At 37.1% G+C, this 16,592-nt stretch overlaps 1 protein-coding gene across 1 annotated transcript; it reads right to left on the reverse strand.

The window, feature by feature from the left end:
• Positions 1-4,647: 4,647 nt before the first annotated feature.
• Positions 4,648-5,601, reverse strand: LOC103263572 (olfactory receptor 2G2). The gene has a single exon (XM_008061239.1). It carries the CDS (start codon positions 5,599-5,601, stop codon positions 4,648-4,650), a length of 954 nt encoding a protein of 317 aa, XP_008059430.1.
• Between the last annotated feature and the right edge of the window lie 10,991 nt (positions 5,602-16,592).

The following is a 16,592-nucleotide window of genomic DNA, read 5'->3' on the forward strand; positions in this document are numbered from 1 at the left end:
TAAAAGTTTGTGGAAATTTTTATGTTTTCTGTTTTGTTATAATTTTGAGGTAATTCCTTTTGTTTGCGTTTGTTGCCTAGACTTTTGGCGTCATATTGAAGAAATTATTGCCAAATCCAATGTCATAAAATTGTTCCTCTATGCTTTCTTCAAGAAGTTTTATAGTATTAGGTTATATGTTTAGGTCTTTAAGTTTTATTGACTAAATTTTGTATATGGTGTAAGATAAGGGTGAAGTAGATATCCAGTTACCAGCACTATGTGGAAGAAAAATTTTGTTACCCATTGAGTGATCTTGGTACCTTTTTCGAAGATAATTTAATCATTTATACAGGGTTTATATCTGGGCTCTCCATTCTCTCTCATTGATCTATATATGTGTTTTTACGCCAGTACCACATTGACTACTATAGCTTTGTAATACATTTTGAAATCAAAACATGTATGTGATCCAACTTTGTTTTTTCACCATTGTTTTGGCTATCCAGTGTCTCTTAACTTCCATATAAATTTTAGAAAGAATTTTTCTATTTCTGTAAAAATGTCATTGAGATTTCATAAGGATTGCATTGAAGCTGTAAATTACTTTCTATAATGTTGGTATTTTAATGACATTAAGTCATCCATGCATAAAAATGGACTGTTCTTCCACTTATTGTCCCTTTTTTATTTCTTCATGAATATTTTGTACTTTTTTTTTTTTTTGAGCCGGAGTCTCACTTTGTCACCCAGACTGGAGTGCAGTGGCCACTCCTGGCTACCACTGCCTCGACCTGCTGGGCTCCAGTGATCCTTCCACCTCAGTCTTCCAAGTAGCCAGAACTACAGGCACGCACTACCACGCCCGGCTAGTTTTTTTGATTTATTGTAGAGATGAGGTCTTCCAAGTTGGCCAATATATTTAAGGTATGTTTGTTTATAAAGTTTTTAAAGAATATAAATCTATTTCTTCACATTACTGGAGGCTTGGAAGTCCCAGATAAAATTGGCAGCAACTGGCAAGGGCCCTCTTGCTGCTTCCTCAGAAGGGGAGAAAAGTCTTATCCTCACATAATAGAAGGCAAAAGTACAAAAGGACCTTTATTTTCCTTTTCTTTCCCCATTTTTTAAAACTTTTTAATTTAAAGATATGGAGTACAATTCAGGGCTCGGTATACAAATGTTCTTTATGCAGGTAACCTTGTCGATGAGGTGTGCCCCCCTCCCCTAGCAGTTTTCCACTACTGCCACTCTCACCCCAAGCCCCCTCACCCCCTGTAGGCAGTTTTCCACTACTGCCAATTCCTTTCTTGTTTTTATTATAAAGATGTGGGGTACAATGTAGAATTAGGTATACAAACATTGGTCGTGCAGGTACCCTTGTAGGGCCCTCATTTTCTAGTCAAAAGAAAAGACGACTTGCATAAGTGGAGCATTTATGTTTATTTTATCATAATTCATGGGGACAGACATTTAATCCATTAATAAATTTATTTATAAAATATGAATTAAACTTGTTCTGGGAATTGGGGTCAGGATCATAAGACTCATGGAGTTTATAACACAACAAGGGAAGCAGTTAAATGGGCACTAAAGATATGTGAGTAACACTTGCATTAAGAAAGTGTGAGTACCTACATCTTTAATATAAAAAATGTAAACGTCAAAAAAAAGAACATGTTAGTATGTACTTTTGGAATGCATACAAAGCAGGAATATTTACCCTTTTTGGAGAAGTGAATATTCACAATGATGTGAATTTTTAATAGGTGAAAAGGAATTACAAAAAGTGACATATGACAAAAAATGTGAACATGTTGCTGGAAATTTTTTTAAAGTGCAGCTTTACTGAAACAAAATTTTGAGATGAGATGAAAAGATAGAAAACTGTGTGATAGCTATTGGCTTGGCTGAGTGATAAAGTTTGCTATACACCTGATAGGGAATACAAAAATGATGACATGGTTTGTGTAATAAAAGTGTCACTTTTGGTAATGTTGATCCTCATCAGTCCTGCCTCTTCAGTCACTGATGGATTATGGGCATGAAGCAGAGTGGACTAGTAGCTCCATCTCCCTGGAATCATAAGAGCGCCCACATCTGGTCTTAGGTCCAAACTCCAAGAGCGTAATTGGAGTAGAATGTATTGATAATTTATTCATCCTAGGTAAATTATGTGATAAATTCATGAATTAATATAACAGGAATTTTATTAAACTGTCATATGCTAAATCTAGTGAAGAAAATTGAAAAAAAAGTCAATGCTGCTTTTTCTTTCCAAACGATAATTACACAAGTCACGTTGTTGTTGTATCTCATGTATGGTGATGGAGAACTTTTTGAGAAAGAGAACTTTTTGAGAAAGTGACATCAGCAAGATGTTAGACTGGTTAAATAACTTTATGGTAACTCTGAAATCAGTCAAAGACCTACAACAACCAAATAAATGTATAACCATGGAAAAGCTATCTTCACCTGTTAGGAAACATCTTGGGGTTTTCACTCAGCTTCTCCCCAGTTCCCAACCTGTGTAGAGCAGAGCAGCTGCATGAAGCAGTGGCACATTCCCTGTTCCCATCTTTTAACTAGAGTTAGCAGAGCGACTTTATTTACAACATTATATATCTGGGGCTGCCTGAGAGGTTTGTTTCTTTTTTTCCAAACTCAGAATTCAGTTAGGGATGCTAACTAGCTCTGCTTTTGCTAAAGACTCAGACTACAGATTTCAGAATAAAAAAAAGCTTTAGAAAGGGTAGGCATTGATTCTAACATTACAAAAGAATATAGTGCTTCTAGGAAGAAATAAAAGTGCCAGCAGAAGGAAAAAAAGAGCTATCTGGAAGATTTGAGTGTTTTTAGTGCTTGCTGTGATATGAGTTATCCCTGCTCAAAATATAATCTTGTTTAAAGTTCTCTACACTCATGAGAATTGTATAAGGAGCATAAGACCATAGTCACTCTAAGAATAAAATGCCCTCAGAAAATTTGTAGCAACATGGGGGAGTCTTGGGAACAGAAGTCCCACATTACCCATATTTGGAATGTCAGAATAAAATTACAGCTGATACTTGAAGGCATAGCCTTATGCCAAGTCTTCTACTGGAAACTTTTCCCATTCCTAACCCAATCCCTCCTGGGTAGTCCTCCAGGTTGCCCCTTAGCTTTATCGAGGTCACAGGTTAATTTCTGCTTTCTCAGGAAGCCTTCAGATGGCTCCTGGATATTCAATTGCATAACTCTCATTATATTTTCCTTTATGCATCTTAATCCAGTTTCATTTCCTTGACTGTCTTGTAGTGTTTTAGGGTCCATCTTTCCTAAAGGAAATGAGTTCCATGTGGGCATATACCATTCATGTCTCGCCTTCTCCCTATACTTAGCAAGTAGCACAGTACACAACATTCATTATATTTATTTATTTAACCATTATGCTCACCAAAAATGTAATGAATGACTAGATACATAATTGGAGATTCATATTCTAGACACTGAAATGATAGAAGCCAGGTGATGCATTGTGTTCCAAATTATGCCTCTGCTTCTGGACAGTTATAAATGACAATGTATTCCCTTTTTTTCCCTTATTTGAAATGATTGCCACACTTGGATTTACAAGACCTTCCCATGACATTGTCCCTCATCTCACTGAATTCATTTATTTATTCTGATTTAAGCTTGAACATAAAGTATTATTTCCTACCACAGACTATGCAATTCAGTGCTTGCTATAATACAGTGAAGTACAAAGAATAATAATATGAATTCGCACAAATTTTTCTAAAATCAAGATCCTCAATTCCACAAGTGGAATGGAATGGGCAAAGGCTGGCTGTTAAGAGTGACATTATGGGAAGTGAAGATCTGTATTTTAGGGGAAACAATTAAAAGTTTAATTAAACTTTTATCTAGAAGATAAATATCTAAAGTATTGAAATATACTATTTAACAGAGATATAGAGTTATAATAATAATGTACTATTATACATAGGCCTGGGTAAACCACAGAAAATTCTAAAGCTCTGCTTTTGCTAAAGACTCAGAACAGCTTTAGGCAATCCAAACTGGTTCATCAGTTCAACAACAAAGTCAGAGAACCAGGCTCTTTCCACATATTTACACATCGCCTTAATGTGTGCGTCATGTCCTTATATTGCTGTTGCATCTCTACACATATCTTCTACATTTTAAATGGATGCTGTACAGGGAGCAAGAAAAAAATATGCTCCGTGACAGTTTGCTCAACCTGCATCTCAGCTGCATCAGTGGAAATGAACAAGTCACAGATCTACCTAGGACGTTGGGAAGGCTTAGAGGTGAATGTGTTACTTGCAACTGAAAGTAAAAGAGGTTGAGTGATTTAAACATTTCTTAAATGTTTTCATGTTTATAGTAAAGCATTTATTTAAAAGTAGTTTCATATGTTCTACATAAATAATATATTCTGCAGAAAAGACATTGAAGCACAGATTGAATAAAGGATTCATTTTATGCTATTACTGGTAATGGCAAAATTGGGACTAGACATATATTTTGTATATGTTTATGGTTATGTTTACACAATGAAAAATATTCTGTAAGTATTTAACCAAAAGAAAATGACCCCAAAATCTTCCTAGTAGAAGTTGTTATATGCTTTTACCATAAAAAGAGTCACTTAAATTTTTTTTGTCATGTAATATTTATTCCTAGAATGTTCCCCAGAATTTTTTTTAGTGCCCCTTTGACCTCATTGTTCCTCAGGGTATAAATAAGAGGGTTAAGCATGGGGGTCACCACAGTGTAGAAGAGGGAAACAAACTTTCCCTGGTCCTTGGATCTACTCTTGGCCGGCTGCAGATACATGAAGATGATGGTTCCATAGAAGAGGACAACGACCATCAGGTGGGAGGAGCAGGTCCCAAATGCTTTCTGTCTCCCAATGACTGACTGGATCCTCAACACCACTTGCGCAATGTGGCCATAGGATACCAAGATGAACGACACAGGCACAATAAGGAAGAGGATACTAGCCACAAAGAGCTCAGCCTCGTTGAATGTGGTGTCCACACAAGCCAGCTTGATAAGCACAGGGACCTCACAAATGAAGTGATCCACTTGTCGATGCCCACATAAGGGCAGCTGCATGGTGAGTGTTGACTGTACCAGAGTAGTCACCACTCCACTGAGCCATGCCATGGATGCCAGGATGTGACACAGTCGAGGATGCATTAAGACAGTGTAATGAAGGGGTCGGCAGACAGCCACATAGCGGTCATAGGACATCACAGCCAGGAGGACACACTCGGTGGAACCCAGGGCATGGGAGACATAGAGCTGAGTCACACAGCCCCAATAGGTGATGGTTTTCATGGGATCCCACAGGTTTACCAAGAGCTGGGGAATAACACTGCTGGTGAAGCAGAGGTCCAAGAAGGAGAGATGAGAAAGGAAGAAATACATGGGCGTGTGGAGTTTGGCTTCCCAGCAAGATAACAGAATGATGGTGGTGTTCCCCAAAATTGTCAGTAGATACAGGACCAATATGACCACAAATAGACCCTTCTGTAACTGAGGATGATCAGAAAACCCCAACAGGATGAAACCATTTAGGTGGCTCTCATTGGTCCTCCTCACCATCCCCATGTGCAAAGTCTGTTCCTGAAGGCTGAGGCATAGCTGAGAAAGATTACATACTGTATGAAATCAAATGAGTGATAATGTTGCTTCCCAAAAATTACTGAATGTTAAGTGCTTATCAGTTATGTCTTTACATCTAGTGACTTAGATCTATTATTTTCCAAATGTGTACATTCTAAATAAATGCAATACATATACTCTTAATGTCTTAGCTGTCCTCTGACGTACCAAAGCAGAGAAAAGCAGACAGTAAGAAACACCATCATCTTTCGTAGAAAATAATTAGATCACCCTTTCTATCTAAATTTACTCTTTTACATTAATAGCTTTCTATTTACAGAAAGGGGGAGACTTGGATAATGGTAACTGCCAAAAGCCTGAGGCTTTATTAGAGCAATTAAGGAAGAAAAATAACTTTTCATTGCCAAAAAAGATGGAAAATTGGACCTGGTCCAGTGTCTCACATCTGTAATCCCAGCACTTTGGGAGGTCAAGGGAGTGGAGACCAAACGTGTAGAAATTAGTTTATAAGTTTACATGGTTGAAATATACCAGAAGAGACTGGCATTTTAAAAAAATCTAATCCTGAGAGCTCATGTGATCTAGCCAAAGGTATATACTTAGTGAGTCATAAAGGCAACACTTGAATCTGTTTCTTCTGACTTCATGCCTTTGTTCATTTCATACACTTTCTCTCTCTTCTTCTTTTCTTCGGTTCTTGCTCATTTATTTATTTTTATCTTTTGCTTGCCTCCTTTTATAGAGACCCTGGGTGCTCATGACCCCAAACTCACTTCTAATGGAGAAATGCCATCATTATCATTTTATATGTTTTTTTTTTCCTGAAATCTTTTGCACTTTAAACATCAGCTCCAAGTGTGGATGAAAAATGTGGTTCCTGTTACTGGAAGCATGTAATTAAAGAGATGTTTTGTTCCCAAACAAAAGTAATATCTGATTTTATTTCCAAATTAACATTCTATCTGATTCATGACACAGTTTTATTCAGGAAGATGCTAATTCATTCTTCATTATAAAATGACCAGTCCTTTCTTTATCCCCTGTCTTCAAGGTGTCTTCTCTTATGAAAAATAGTCCTTTACCACTAGACCCTCCCCATGACCTTTGTCCTTAACTATGTGAAACACTTGCTGAGGAATTCATTTTGTTTTTTGTTTTGTTTTGCTTGCATTTTACTAAGTTGTGTGTCTGTCTACTCACAACAGTTTATGAGATTCATGAAGTCAGGGGCCATATATGACATGAATTTTCAGTCCCAGGCCTTATAGTGCACAGCACAGAGTAACCTCTTAGCAATCATTCATCCAAGTTGACCCTGTCATTTTATACTTCTTTTGTTTCCCCCATGGAAAACTGACACAGCTAGGTCAACTAATAGATAGGTGACATCATTATCAAATGAACAAGCCCAAAGATCTGGCTGAATAAACCTCACCAATATTCCTCCAAGATGGAACTGCCTCACACAGGTGTGATTCTGCCATCTATTGAAACGTGACTTTATTAATAGCACTAATGTGAGTAGGAGGGACTTGTAACGTGGCAACCGTATACTTTCCTCCTGATTTACATGAGCACCACAATCTTGTAATTGCAAAATCGAAGCACCCTGCAATATCCTTATTATTTTTTTTTCCCTTTCCTCCTTCATTCTTTCCCAGTGGGAAGTATCACACATTTTGTCCATTACAAGGCAAACATCTGTTTATTACCAAAGCAAATGTTTCCTTTTAACAATCCATTTTCTTTGAGTAAATATTAAGCAACATAAACTCCTATTAGTCCGTTCTTTCTCACCACACATCAGTGCCCTGCAAAGTGTCATCCTGGATTTGCATTCCTCAGCTCCTAAATCACTGACTTTTTAATTTTCCTGGTGAAGAATTATTGCCTCAGATCACCTTTCTTTTCATTCTGAACCTTTTAGGACTTCTTAGTAAAAACCCATGAAAAGATCAGAAAGAACAGCAAAAGTGTTAGAACCTTCCAAAAGTACAGTACAATATCACGGAAAGCAATTCATTTAATTTGCAGACAACAGATAACTCAACCCCATTTAACATTAGCAATTTTTCTGAGCAAGAAAAAATATACTTTTACTCATTAAGATCATCATATTTTACTAAGCATGGAAAGTTTGAAATAAGTTCTACAAAACAATTTTAAGATGTAGATATTGTTAGAATTAATGCAGTATTTCCATAACTTCTTCCTTTTTTTTTTTTTTTTTTGACTGGGAGTCTCACTCTGTCGCCCAGACTGGAGTGCAATGGCCACTCCCAGCCGCAGCCTCAACCTGCTGGGCTCCAGCAATCCTTCCGCCTCAGCCTTCTGAGTAGCTGGAATTACAGGCGCATGCTACCACGCCCGGCTCATTTTTTTTTTTTTTTTGTAGAGATGAGGTGTCAGTGCCCAGGCGAGTCTCAAACCCGCGAGCTCAGGCAATCCACTCACCTCAGCCTCCCAAAGGCGCGGGATTACAGGCTGAGCCACCGAGCCCGGCTTCCATAACTTCTTTAGTTAACCTAATAACTTTCACAAAAATAAGGGAAACATTTTTAAAATATATCAATATAAACAGGAAATGCCCTAAAAATGTGGAATGCATATGTCTATATCAAATATTCCATTAATTTCATGTCTGATATGGTGAAACTCAACAAAATCACGTGGAGACAGAACACAAAATTCTTTTCTTTAAACATCATTTTACACATCACTAACTTTGGTGAAGCAAAATATAGAATGTAGCAGGTCATGGAATATTCTATATTTCCCATATGAAAGATTGTTCATCACTGGAAAGATTAGCTGTATTCATGAGTGAGTGAAAGAGCTAAATGACAAAATTTCAGTAGAGATTATTAGAATCTTTTCCTTAAAAAGAAGCATGACTAGCAAATATTCATGGTTTTAACACTCTTATTAACCATAAAAATATTCGTGGTTTTAACACTCTTATTAAACAAGACAAAATAAGGAAATCATTAAGTTAATTAATTAATTAATAAGTTTAGAAAACCTATGAGGAAAGAAAACTCAGTAAAGGTTAAAAACGACATCTTAAAATTAAAAGTTAGCAAAAGCAATTATAAATAGTGATGTTCTAAAAATACCTAAATAAAGCATTGGGGGAAAAAAGGAGAATCTAATAGCAGGTCAAAAATAATAAAACAAAATTAATAAACTTATGGTAAATCTGGACAATGTTTAAAAAACATTTCCATATAATTTACTTTATATGGAAATTGTCACACAAGACAGTCAAATAATGTGTATATTGTAAACAATTTGCAGTTTGTAAAATTAAAATTGCTGCACCACAAAACATCATCTATTTTAATTAAAGTTGAATATTTTTTAATGAATAAAATTTTATTCCAAGTAGAAAAAAATTTGTATTCAAAGACCTATTCATATACAAATATATCTCAGAAAGAATCAGATTCTCTAATTGAGACTGAATGAACCATGCTAATTATTGCCTTTCACCAGTCCCTAAAAAAGTCTCTTCCAAGGTCCAACCAGTTACCCTCCCAGCCCTCCCCACATACTGACTGTGACCTTGTACTTCTGTTCCTTTTTCCTGTGCACCTTATTCTTCCTTCAGCTCCATGTATACCATAGCATGGTCCCTACACCACCATGTGAAGCAGACTTTTAGACATGGCAGTTGAAAATGCCTCCTTAACATGTGCACACGTGGCCCCTTTATCCAGAGCTAATCCCTAGCTTCTCTGAGACATCTCATGGGACAGGGTCTTCTGAGTCCTATCCCACAAAAATACTGTTCCCTGTATACCCACAGACTATTCTATCACCCTTAGAAGATGAGATACTCATCTTGTGTGGGGTGGGCCTCCACCCAACCATCTATCTTCAACTATTGCACACTTCTGGGTGTGTTCACATCACACAGTATCCTGCCTAACTGTAGCATGAGCACAGGTAAAACCCCTCTTCTTGCTTTTGCTGGACATCCCATGGCCCCTCACATCCACCAGTGCTTATCCATCCCTTCCCATGCACTCAGACCATGCATGACCCTCAGGCATTCATGTCACCTCCTCTGTTTGTTGCTCTTGGTTGTTCACACCAGAAATACTACACCAACCAACAAATGGTGTACACTTCCATATCATGCCTTGTTCTCTAACACTAACTGTTTTTCACTCTAGCATCCATTATTTCACTGTGTGATTACAGGGTGGCAATCCAAAGTACAGTCACACTCCTGTACTAATCAATTATTATTCTTCAGAAAATACTTTTCAGTATATAAACGTTGATATGAATCATTCATGCTTCATTCTATTCTAATAGACGCTTTTTCTTACATTTCCAATATTCAACAACATAACACAAATATGAAAGCTTATTTTTGAAAAAATTCCTAAAAATGAGCATATTCATCCATTCAGAATAGAGATAACTGAAAGTCAAAGGCCTTTTAAAAGCAAAAAAGCTGTTGCACAGCCATAAAGTACAAAGTCATGACCTTCATAACAACTTGGATGGAGTTGGAGACCACCATACTAAGTGAACGATCACAGAAACAAAGAAGCGAATACCAAATGTTCTGACTCATAAGTGGGCCTTAAACACTAGTCATATTAGCATAAGGGTGGGATTGACAGTCACAGGGCACTATTAGGGGAAGAAAGGAAGAAGGACAGTGAAAGTCACAAGAAGACACAAAGGATACCTAGTCCAGTACCAGGGGGAGTGAGGGCCAGTTAGAAGCCCAAACATTACCTATAGCCAAATAATGTGGCAAATCCTCCCTTGTACCCCACATCTCTATAATAAAAAAATTTAATAATATTTCTTAAAATTAATAAATAATTAAAAACAAAAGGGTACATCAAAAGTATTATTTAAATTGATCACAAATGTCTTTTCAATGAGATGGGAGATTATGGATGTAACCTGAAAGGGAGAAAGATATGGTCATAAACAATGAATGACAAGCATTTCAATTGTTTTTAGGAGTAATTATAGCACAGAATAAGTCAGCAGCCTGAAACTGCAATTAAATAAAGAGGCAGAGAGTGTGGTAAGTAGAGATGTGTGCCATATCTTAATCTCCCTTTGGAGCTGAATTTCTGGGAATGTGTTTGCAGTCATCATTAAAATCACTGGCTGAGCAGATTTATCCTGATTTAATTATCTTATAACTCAACGAGATTGTTTTTAGACCCTGGTGAGAAGTTTCACAAATGTGTATCCCATAGAAAAAGCTTTGAATTAGGCTTTTTTTTTTAATTTTGAAGAATATAGAAAGCTCAGGGATGATCTATTTATACCCGCTGAGCCAATGAGACATAAGGTGTCAAAGAAAGAAAACAAAAAGAAACAAGAATTACTATCATTCCTCTGTGGAATCACGATAATTTTGTGGGGGAAAAAAGGTTCTGAAATGGGCACATGAAGAGAGTAATTTGAAATACATAGACTTCAGGCCGGGCTCAGTGGCTCAGCCTGTAATTCCGCACTTTGGGAGGCCTAGGTGAGTGAATTGCCTGAGCCTGCGGGTTCGAGACCCGCCTGGGCAACATGGTGAGGCCTCATCTCTACAATAAATAAAAAATTAGCCGGGCGTGGTAGCGCGTGACTGTAGTTCCAGCTACTTGAAAGGCTGAGGCGGAAGGATCGACAAAGCCCAGCAGGTCCAGGCTGCGGTGGCCGGGAGTGTGCCAATGCACTCCAGTCTGGGTGACAGAGTGAGATTTCAACTCAAAAAAAAAAAAAAGAAATACATAGACTTCATATTTGTTTAATTGCTTTGGAGTCATAGTTTACATACAATAAAACACAACCTGACCTTCATGACTGGACCTGGTCCTTCCTGTCTACTTACCTATCTCTGGCCAGGAATACACTTTCCACCCTCATACGTTACTTCCTTGTCCACAGTGTCTCCAGCTGTCTGTTTCTCAAGAGGAAAGAAATAGACTTTCCCAAGTCAATGTTCCAAAGTCACAGGAGCTGTTTAAGAAAGCACAAACTAGGAAATAAATGTGAGGTCTGGAGAAAACAAAGCAGTCAGTGTTCTAAAGTATTGTCACTGACTGCTGCTAGAATTGGATGTCGGAATGCATAGAACAGTGATGCCTTCTTCCCCTACCTGGAAGAACATGAGATGTTAAAACCATCCTCTGGGAGTTTGAGGCACAGGTGAAATTTGACCCTTCCTTATGAGTAAGCTTCACAATGGCTAGAAGCCACATCTCTGGGGGCTGAATCACTCTGAAGCATCCCAAAAATATATCACTCCCTCTTCAAGTTTTCTGTGGTACAAGGTGGAAACGCCAATTCCAAAAAATGGAAATAGTTAAATGGCTTCTGAATTTGTAGCTGGCACTTGCCAGGAAATGTGTCAGTAGAAGATGAGCTATCCCCAGTCCTCTCACTCGGAAGAAAAAGAGCATGAAGGTGAGATACTCCATGATTACCTCCTCAGTAAGGAGGTAGTTTATGCTGAAAAGGAAAAGAAAGTGCCAATTAATATGACATCACCACACCCCAGAAGAGCTAGAGAATTACCATCTTTCCTCTACGGAAAGCATGTAACTCGTTAAAATGCCCATAACCGCGCATCCTGGGATATGGTCATGGAAAAATACAGTCATCACTTTTGTCTAACACTTGCCTATAGTAAGGTATCAGCAAACTTGGCAGTTTCCCAAACATTTACCAATTAAATTCATCCTAATTACTCCCATTATAGCACTTTCAGTATATGGCAGTAGAAAAACACTATCATTTGGTAGTTATGGAGAATAAGTCGCATGAGCAAAGCCCTTGAGTAACTGAACACACGGTCAAGGTTACTGTGACTAGCTTCATGTGGACAGTAAATGTCAGGCATGATTAACACTGTGTTGTTTTCACTGCAGCAAAATGCCCTGTATTTATACTTTTTATGCAGGGAAATTCAGAATTCTATTCTCATTCCTCTTTTCTACTTTTATAATACTTTAATTGACATATAGAAGTAAAAATTAAGTGTTTCTTTGTTATTTAAAATAGGAGAGTCCTCATTTTTCCTTGTTTAATTATTTGACTATGTTTATCAATTATTTCCAATTATTTTATATCTTTCCCAATAAACCTGTTTTTCTTTCCCTTATATTTTCTCTGAATAATTAAGCCTCATTTTACTTGTAGTGCAGGGATATTTGTGCCCTTCTCAGCACAAGGGAGAACATTCTATTCCCACTATATCCTACTATAGCATATGTATACATCCTCTGGCTCTAATAACTTAAAGGAAATATCCTCTCTGTCACCTAAAATGAATTGTACCCTTGGAGACTACTTGCCTTCCTATACAGGATGTCAGCCCCTTTAAAATCCACTCATGAATTTTTGTAGCACAAGACGATAGTCACTCTAAGAATAAAAGTCCTCAAAAAATGTGTACCAATCTGGGGGAATTTTAGAACAGAAGGCCCACATTACCCAGACTTGGAATGTCAATAAAACTCCAGCTGACAATTGGCGGCATTGCCTTACACCAAGAATTCTACTGGAAACTCTTCCCGTTCCTTACTCAATCCCTCCTGGGTCATCCTCCAGGTTGCTCCCTAGCTTTACTGAGGTCACAGATTAAACACTACTTTCTCAGGAAGCCTTCAGTTAGCTCCTGGATATTCAATTGCATAACTCTCACTATTTTTTCCTCCATGCACCTTATGCCAGTTTCATTTCCCTGATTATCTTATAATGTTTTCGGATCTATCTTTCCTAATGGCAATGAGCTCCATGTGGGCATATACCATTCATGTCTCGCTTTCTCCCTGTGCTTAGCGATTAGCACAGTACATTGTGGTCACTTTTTTCCCAGCAAATTGTAAAGAATAGCTAAATTAAAAATTTAAAAATTCATATTCTATACACTAAAATGATAGACTTTCTAGACATAGATAGAATCCAGGCAGCACATAATCTTCATAATTATGCTTCTGCTTCTGAACAGTTATAAATGACTTCATTTTCTTTTAATTCCTTATTTGAAATGATTTCCACACTTGGACCTACAAGACCTTCCCATAATATTTTTCTCATCTCACTGAATTCATTTATTCATTCTGATGTAAGTTTGGACATAAAACATTGCTTCCTACCATAGACTATGCAACCCAATGCTTGCTATAATGCAGTGAAGTAGAAAGTAATTCTACAGGAGTTCACATAAATTTGTCTAGAGTCAAGATGCAAAATTCCTCATTTCAAGAAAAGAAATGGTATGGGCAAAGGTTATTTAGAGTGACACCATAGGAAATGAAAATCTGTATTCTAGGGCAAATATATAAAAGTTTAATTAAACTTTTATCTGGAAGATAAATCTCTAAATTATCAAACTGTGCTCTTTATATAAGAATACAGAGAATAAGAACAATAACTATAATTATTCATAGGTCTGTGTAGTCATAGAAAATTCTACAACTGTACTTTCTCTAAGGACTCATATTCCAATATTAGGTAATTCAAAGTGACTCATCAGTTCAACTACACAGCCAGAGCCAAACTCTTTCCTCATACTTTACACATCACTTTAATGCATGCCTCTTGACCTTAAGTAGCTCTTGCATCTCTACACATCTCTGACACATTTTAAGGGGATGCTCTATAAGGTGCAAGAAAAGAATTTGCTTCATAACAGCTTGTCCAGCGTGCACCCACCTCAGCTATGTTCCTGGAAATGAACAAGCCACAAGTCCACCTAAAACTACAGGAAAGCTCAGAAGTGAAGTGTTACTTGCAACTGAAGAGACAGAGGTTGATTGATCTTAACATTTCTTGAATATTTTCATGTTTCTCTTAACCTGGTAAAGCAATTATTTAAAAGTAGCTTCATTTATGCTACATAAATAATATATTCTGCAGAAAAGACACTGAAGTACAGATTAAGTAAGGATTTATTTTATGCTATTATTAAATTTGGGACTTCAAGGACATGTATGCTGTATATGTATATAGACATACATTCCATATGTTTTTACAGACATATCATCCATATATATTTATGGAAATATATTGCATGGTATTTTACACAATGCAAAATATTATACAAGTATTTAACGAAAGAAAATGGCCCAGAAGTTCTCCTGTTAAATGATGCTATATGTTCTTCCTAACCAGAGAAGTGAAATAACTTTACAATGAGAACTACAAAACACTGCTCAAAGAAATCCAAGAAGACACAAACAAATGGAAAAATATTCCATGCTCATGGATAGGAAGAACCAACTTTGTTAAGATGTCCATCCTACCAAAGGCAACCTACAGATTCAATGCTATACGCATTAAGTTACCAACATCATTCTTCTCAGACCTGGAAATGACAATACAGACATTTATATGGAAACATAAACCACCATGAATAAACAAAATAATCCTTAGCAAAAGAAACAAAGCAGGAGGTATCACTTCCAGACTTCAAACTTTACTATAAGGCTACAGTAATCAAAACAGCCTGGTATTGGTACAAGAATAGGCATATAGACCAATGGAACAGGATAGAGATTCCGGAAGCAAAGCCTCAATTTCTCAACAAACTCATCTTTGACAAAGCCTCCAACAACAACCACTGGGGTGAGGACAACCTATTCAGTAAACGGTGCTGGGAAAATTGGCTAATCATACGCAGAAGATTGAAACATGACCCCTACCTATCACCATACACAAAAATAACTCTAAATGAATCAAAGACCTAAACATAAAACCTCAAACTATAAGAATCGTAGAAAATGTAGGAGAAACCCTTATGGAAATTGAAACTGGCAACCAATTCCTATTCAGAACACTAAATGCCCATACCTTAAGAAATAAGATAGACAAGTGGGACCTCATCAAACTAATGAGCTTCTGCAAAGCAAAAGAAACCATCAAGAGAGCAGGGAGACAGCCCACAGAATGGGAAAAATATTTGCCAACTGTATATCTGACAAAGGCCTAACGTCTAGGATCTACAAGGACCTCAAACGTGCCGAAGGAAAAAAACAAACAGCCCCATTAAAAAGTGGGCAAAAGATGTGAATAGACACATCTCAAAAGAAGATATACTGGCAGCCAACAGACACATGAAAAAGTGCTCAACCTCACTCATCATCAGAGGAATGCAAATCAAAACCATACTGGGATACCACCTAACCCCAGTAAGAATGGCCATCGTTAATAAAACAAACAACAACAGATGCTGGCAAGGATGCAGAGAAAAACAAACAATTCTACACTGCTAGTAGGAATGCAAACTAGTGCAACTTCTTTGGAAGACAGTGCAGCGATTTCTGAAAGAACTAGAAATTAACCTTCCATATGACCCAGCAATTCCCCCATTGGAAATATACCCGGAGGAACTCAAGTCATTCTATAAAAAAGATACCTGCACAAGTATGTTTGTTGCAGCTCTATTCACAATAGCAAAAACATGGAAGCAGCCATGTTGCCCATTGAATCTGGACTGGATAAAAAAAAATGTGGTACATGCACACGATGGAATATTTTGCAGCCATAAAGAAGGACAAACATTTGGACTTCGCAGAAACTTGAATGGATTTAGAATGGACCATACTCAGCGATCTATCACAGAAACAAAGAACAGAGTACCATATATTTTCACTCATAAACGGACCTTGAACAATTACTATAATACTATAAGAAAGGGATTGGCAGCAGTGGAAAACTGTCAGGGAAAGGGGGGTGGGTTTGGCAGTTGAGGGAAACTGCTGGGGAGGGAGGGGCATACCTCATCAACAAGGGTACCTGCATAATCAATATTTGTATACCTAACCCTGAATTGTACCCCACATCTTTATAAGTAAAAAAAGAGAAGAAAAAAGTATCATATGCTTGACAAAAAATAATAATAATAAAATAAAATAAATTTTAAAAATAAAAGTTACTATATGTTTTTACCACAAAAAAAAGAAGTTTACCACAGTGTCACTAATTTTTTTTGGAAGGGGGGA

The sequence above is a fragment of the Carlito syrichta genome, unplaced genomic scaffold, assembly GCF_000164805.1.
Source record: "Carlito syrichta isolate Samal-C Ts95f unplaced genomic scaffold, Tarsius_syrichta-2.0.1 Scaffold305164, whole genome shotgun sequence".
Classification (NCBI taxonomy): domain Eukaryota; kingdom Metazoa; phylum Chordata; class Mammalia; order Primates; family Tarsiidae; genus Carlito; species Carlito syrichta.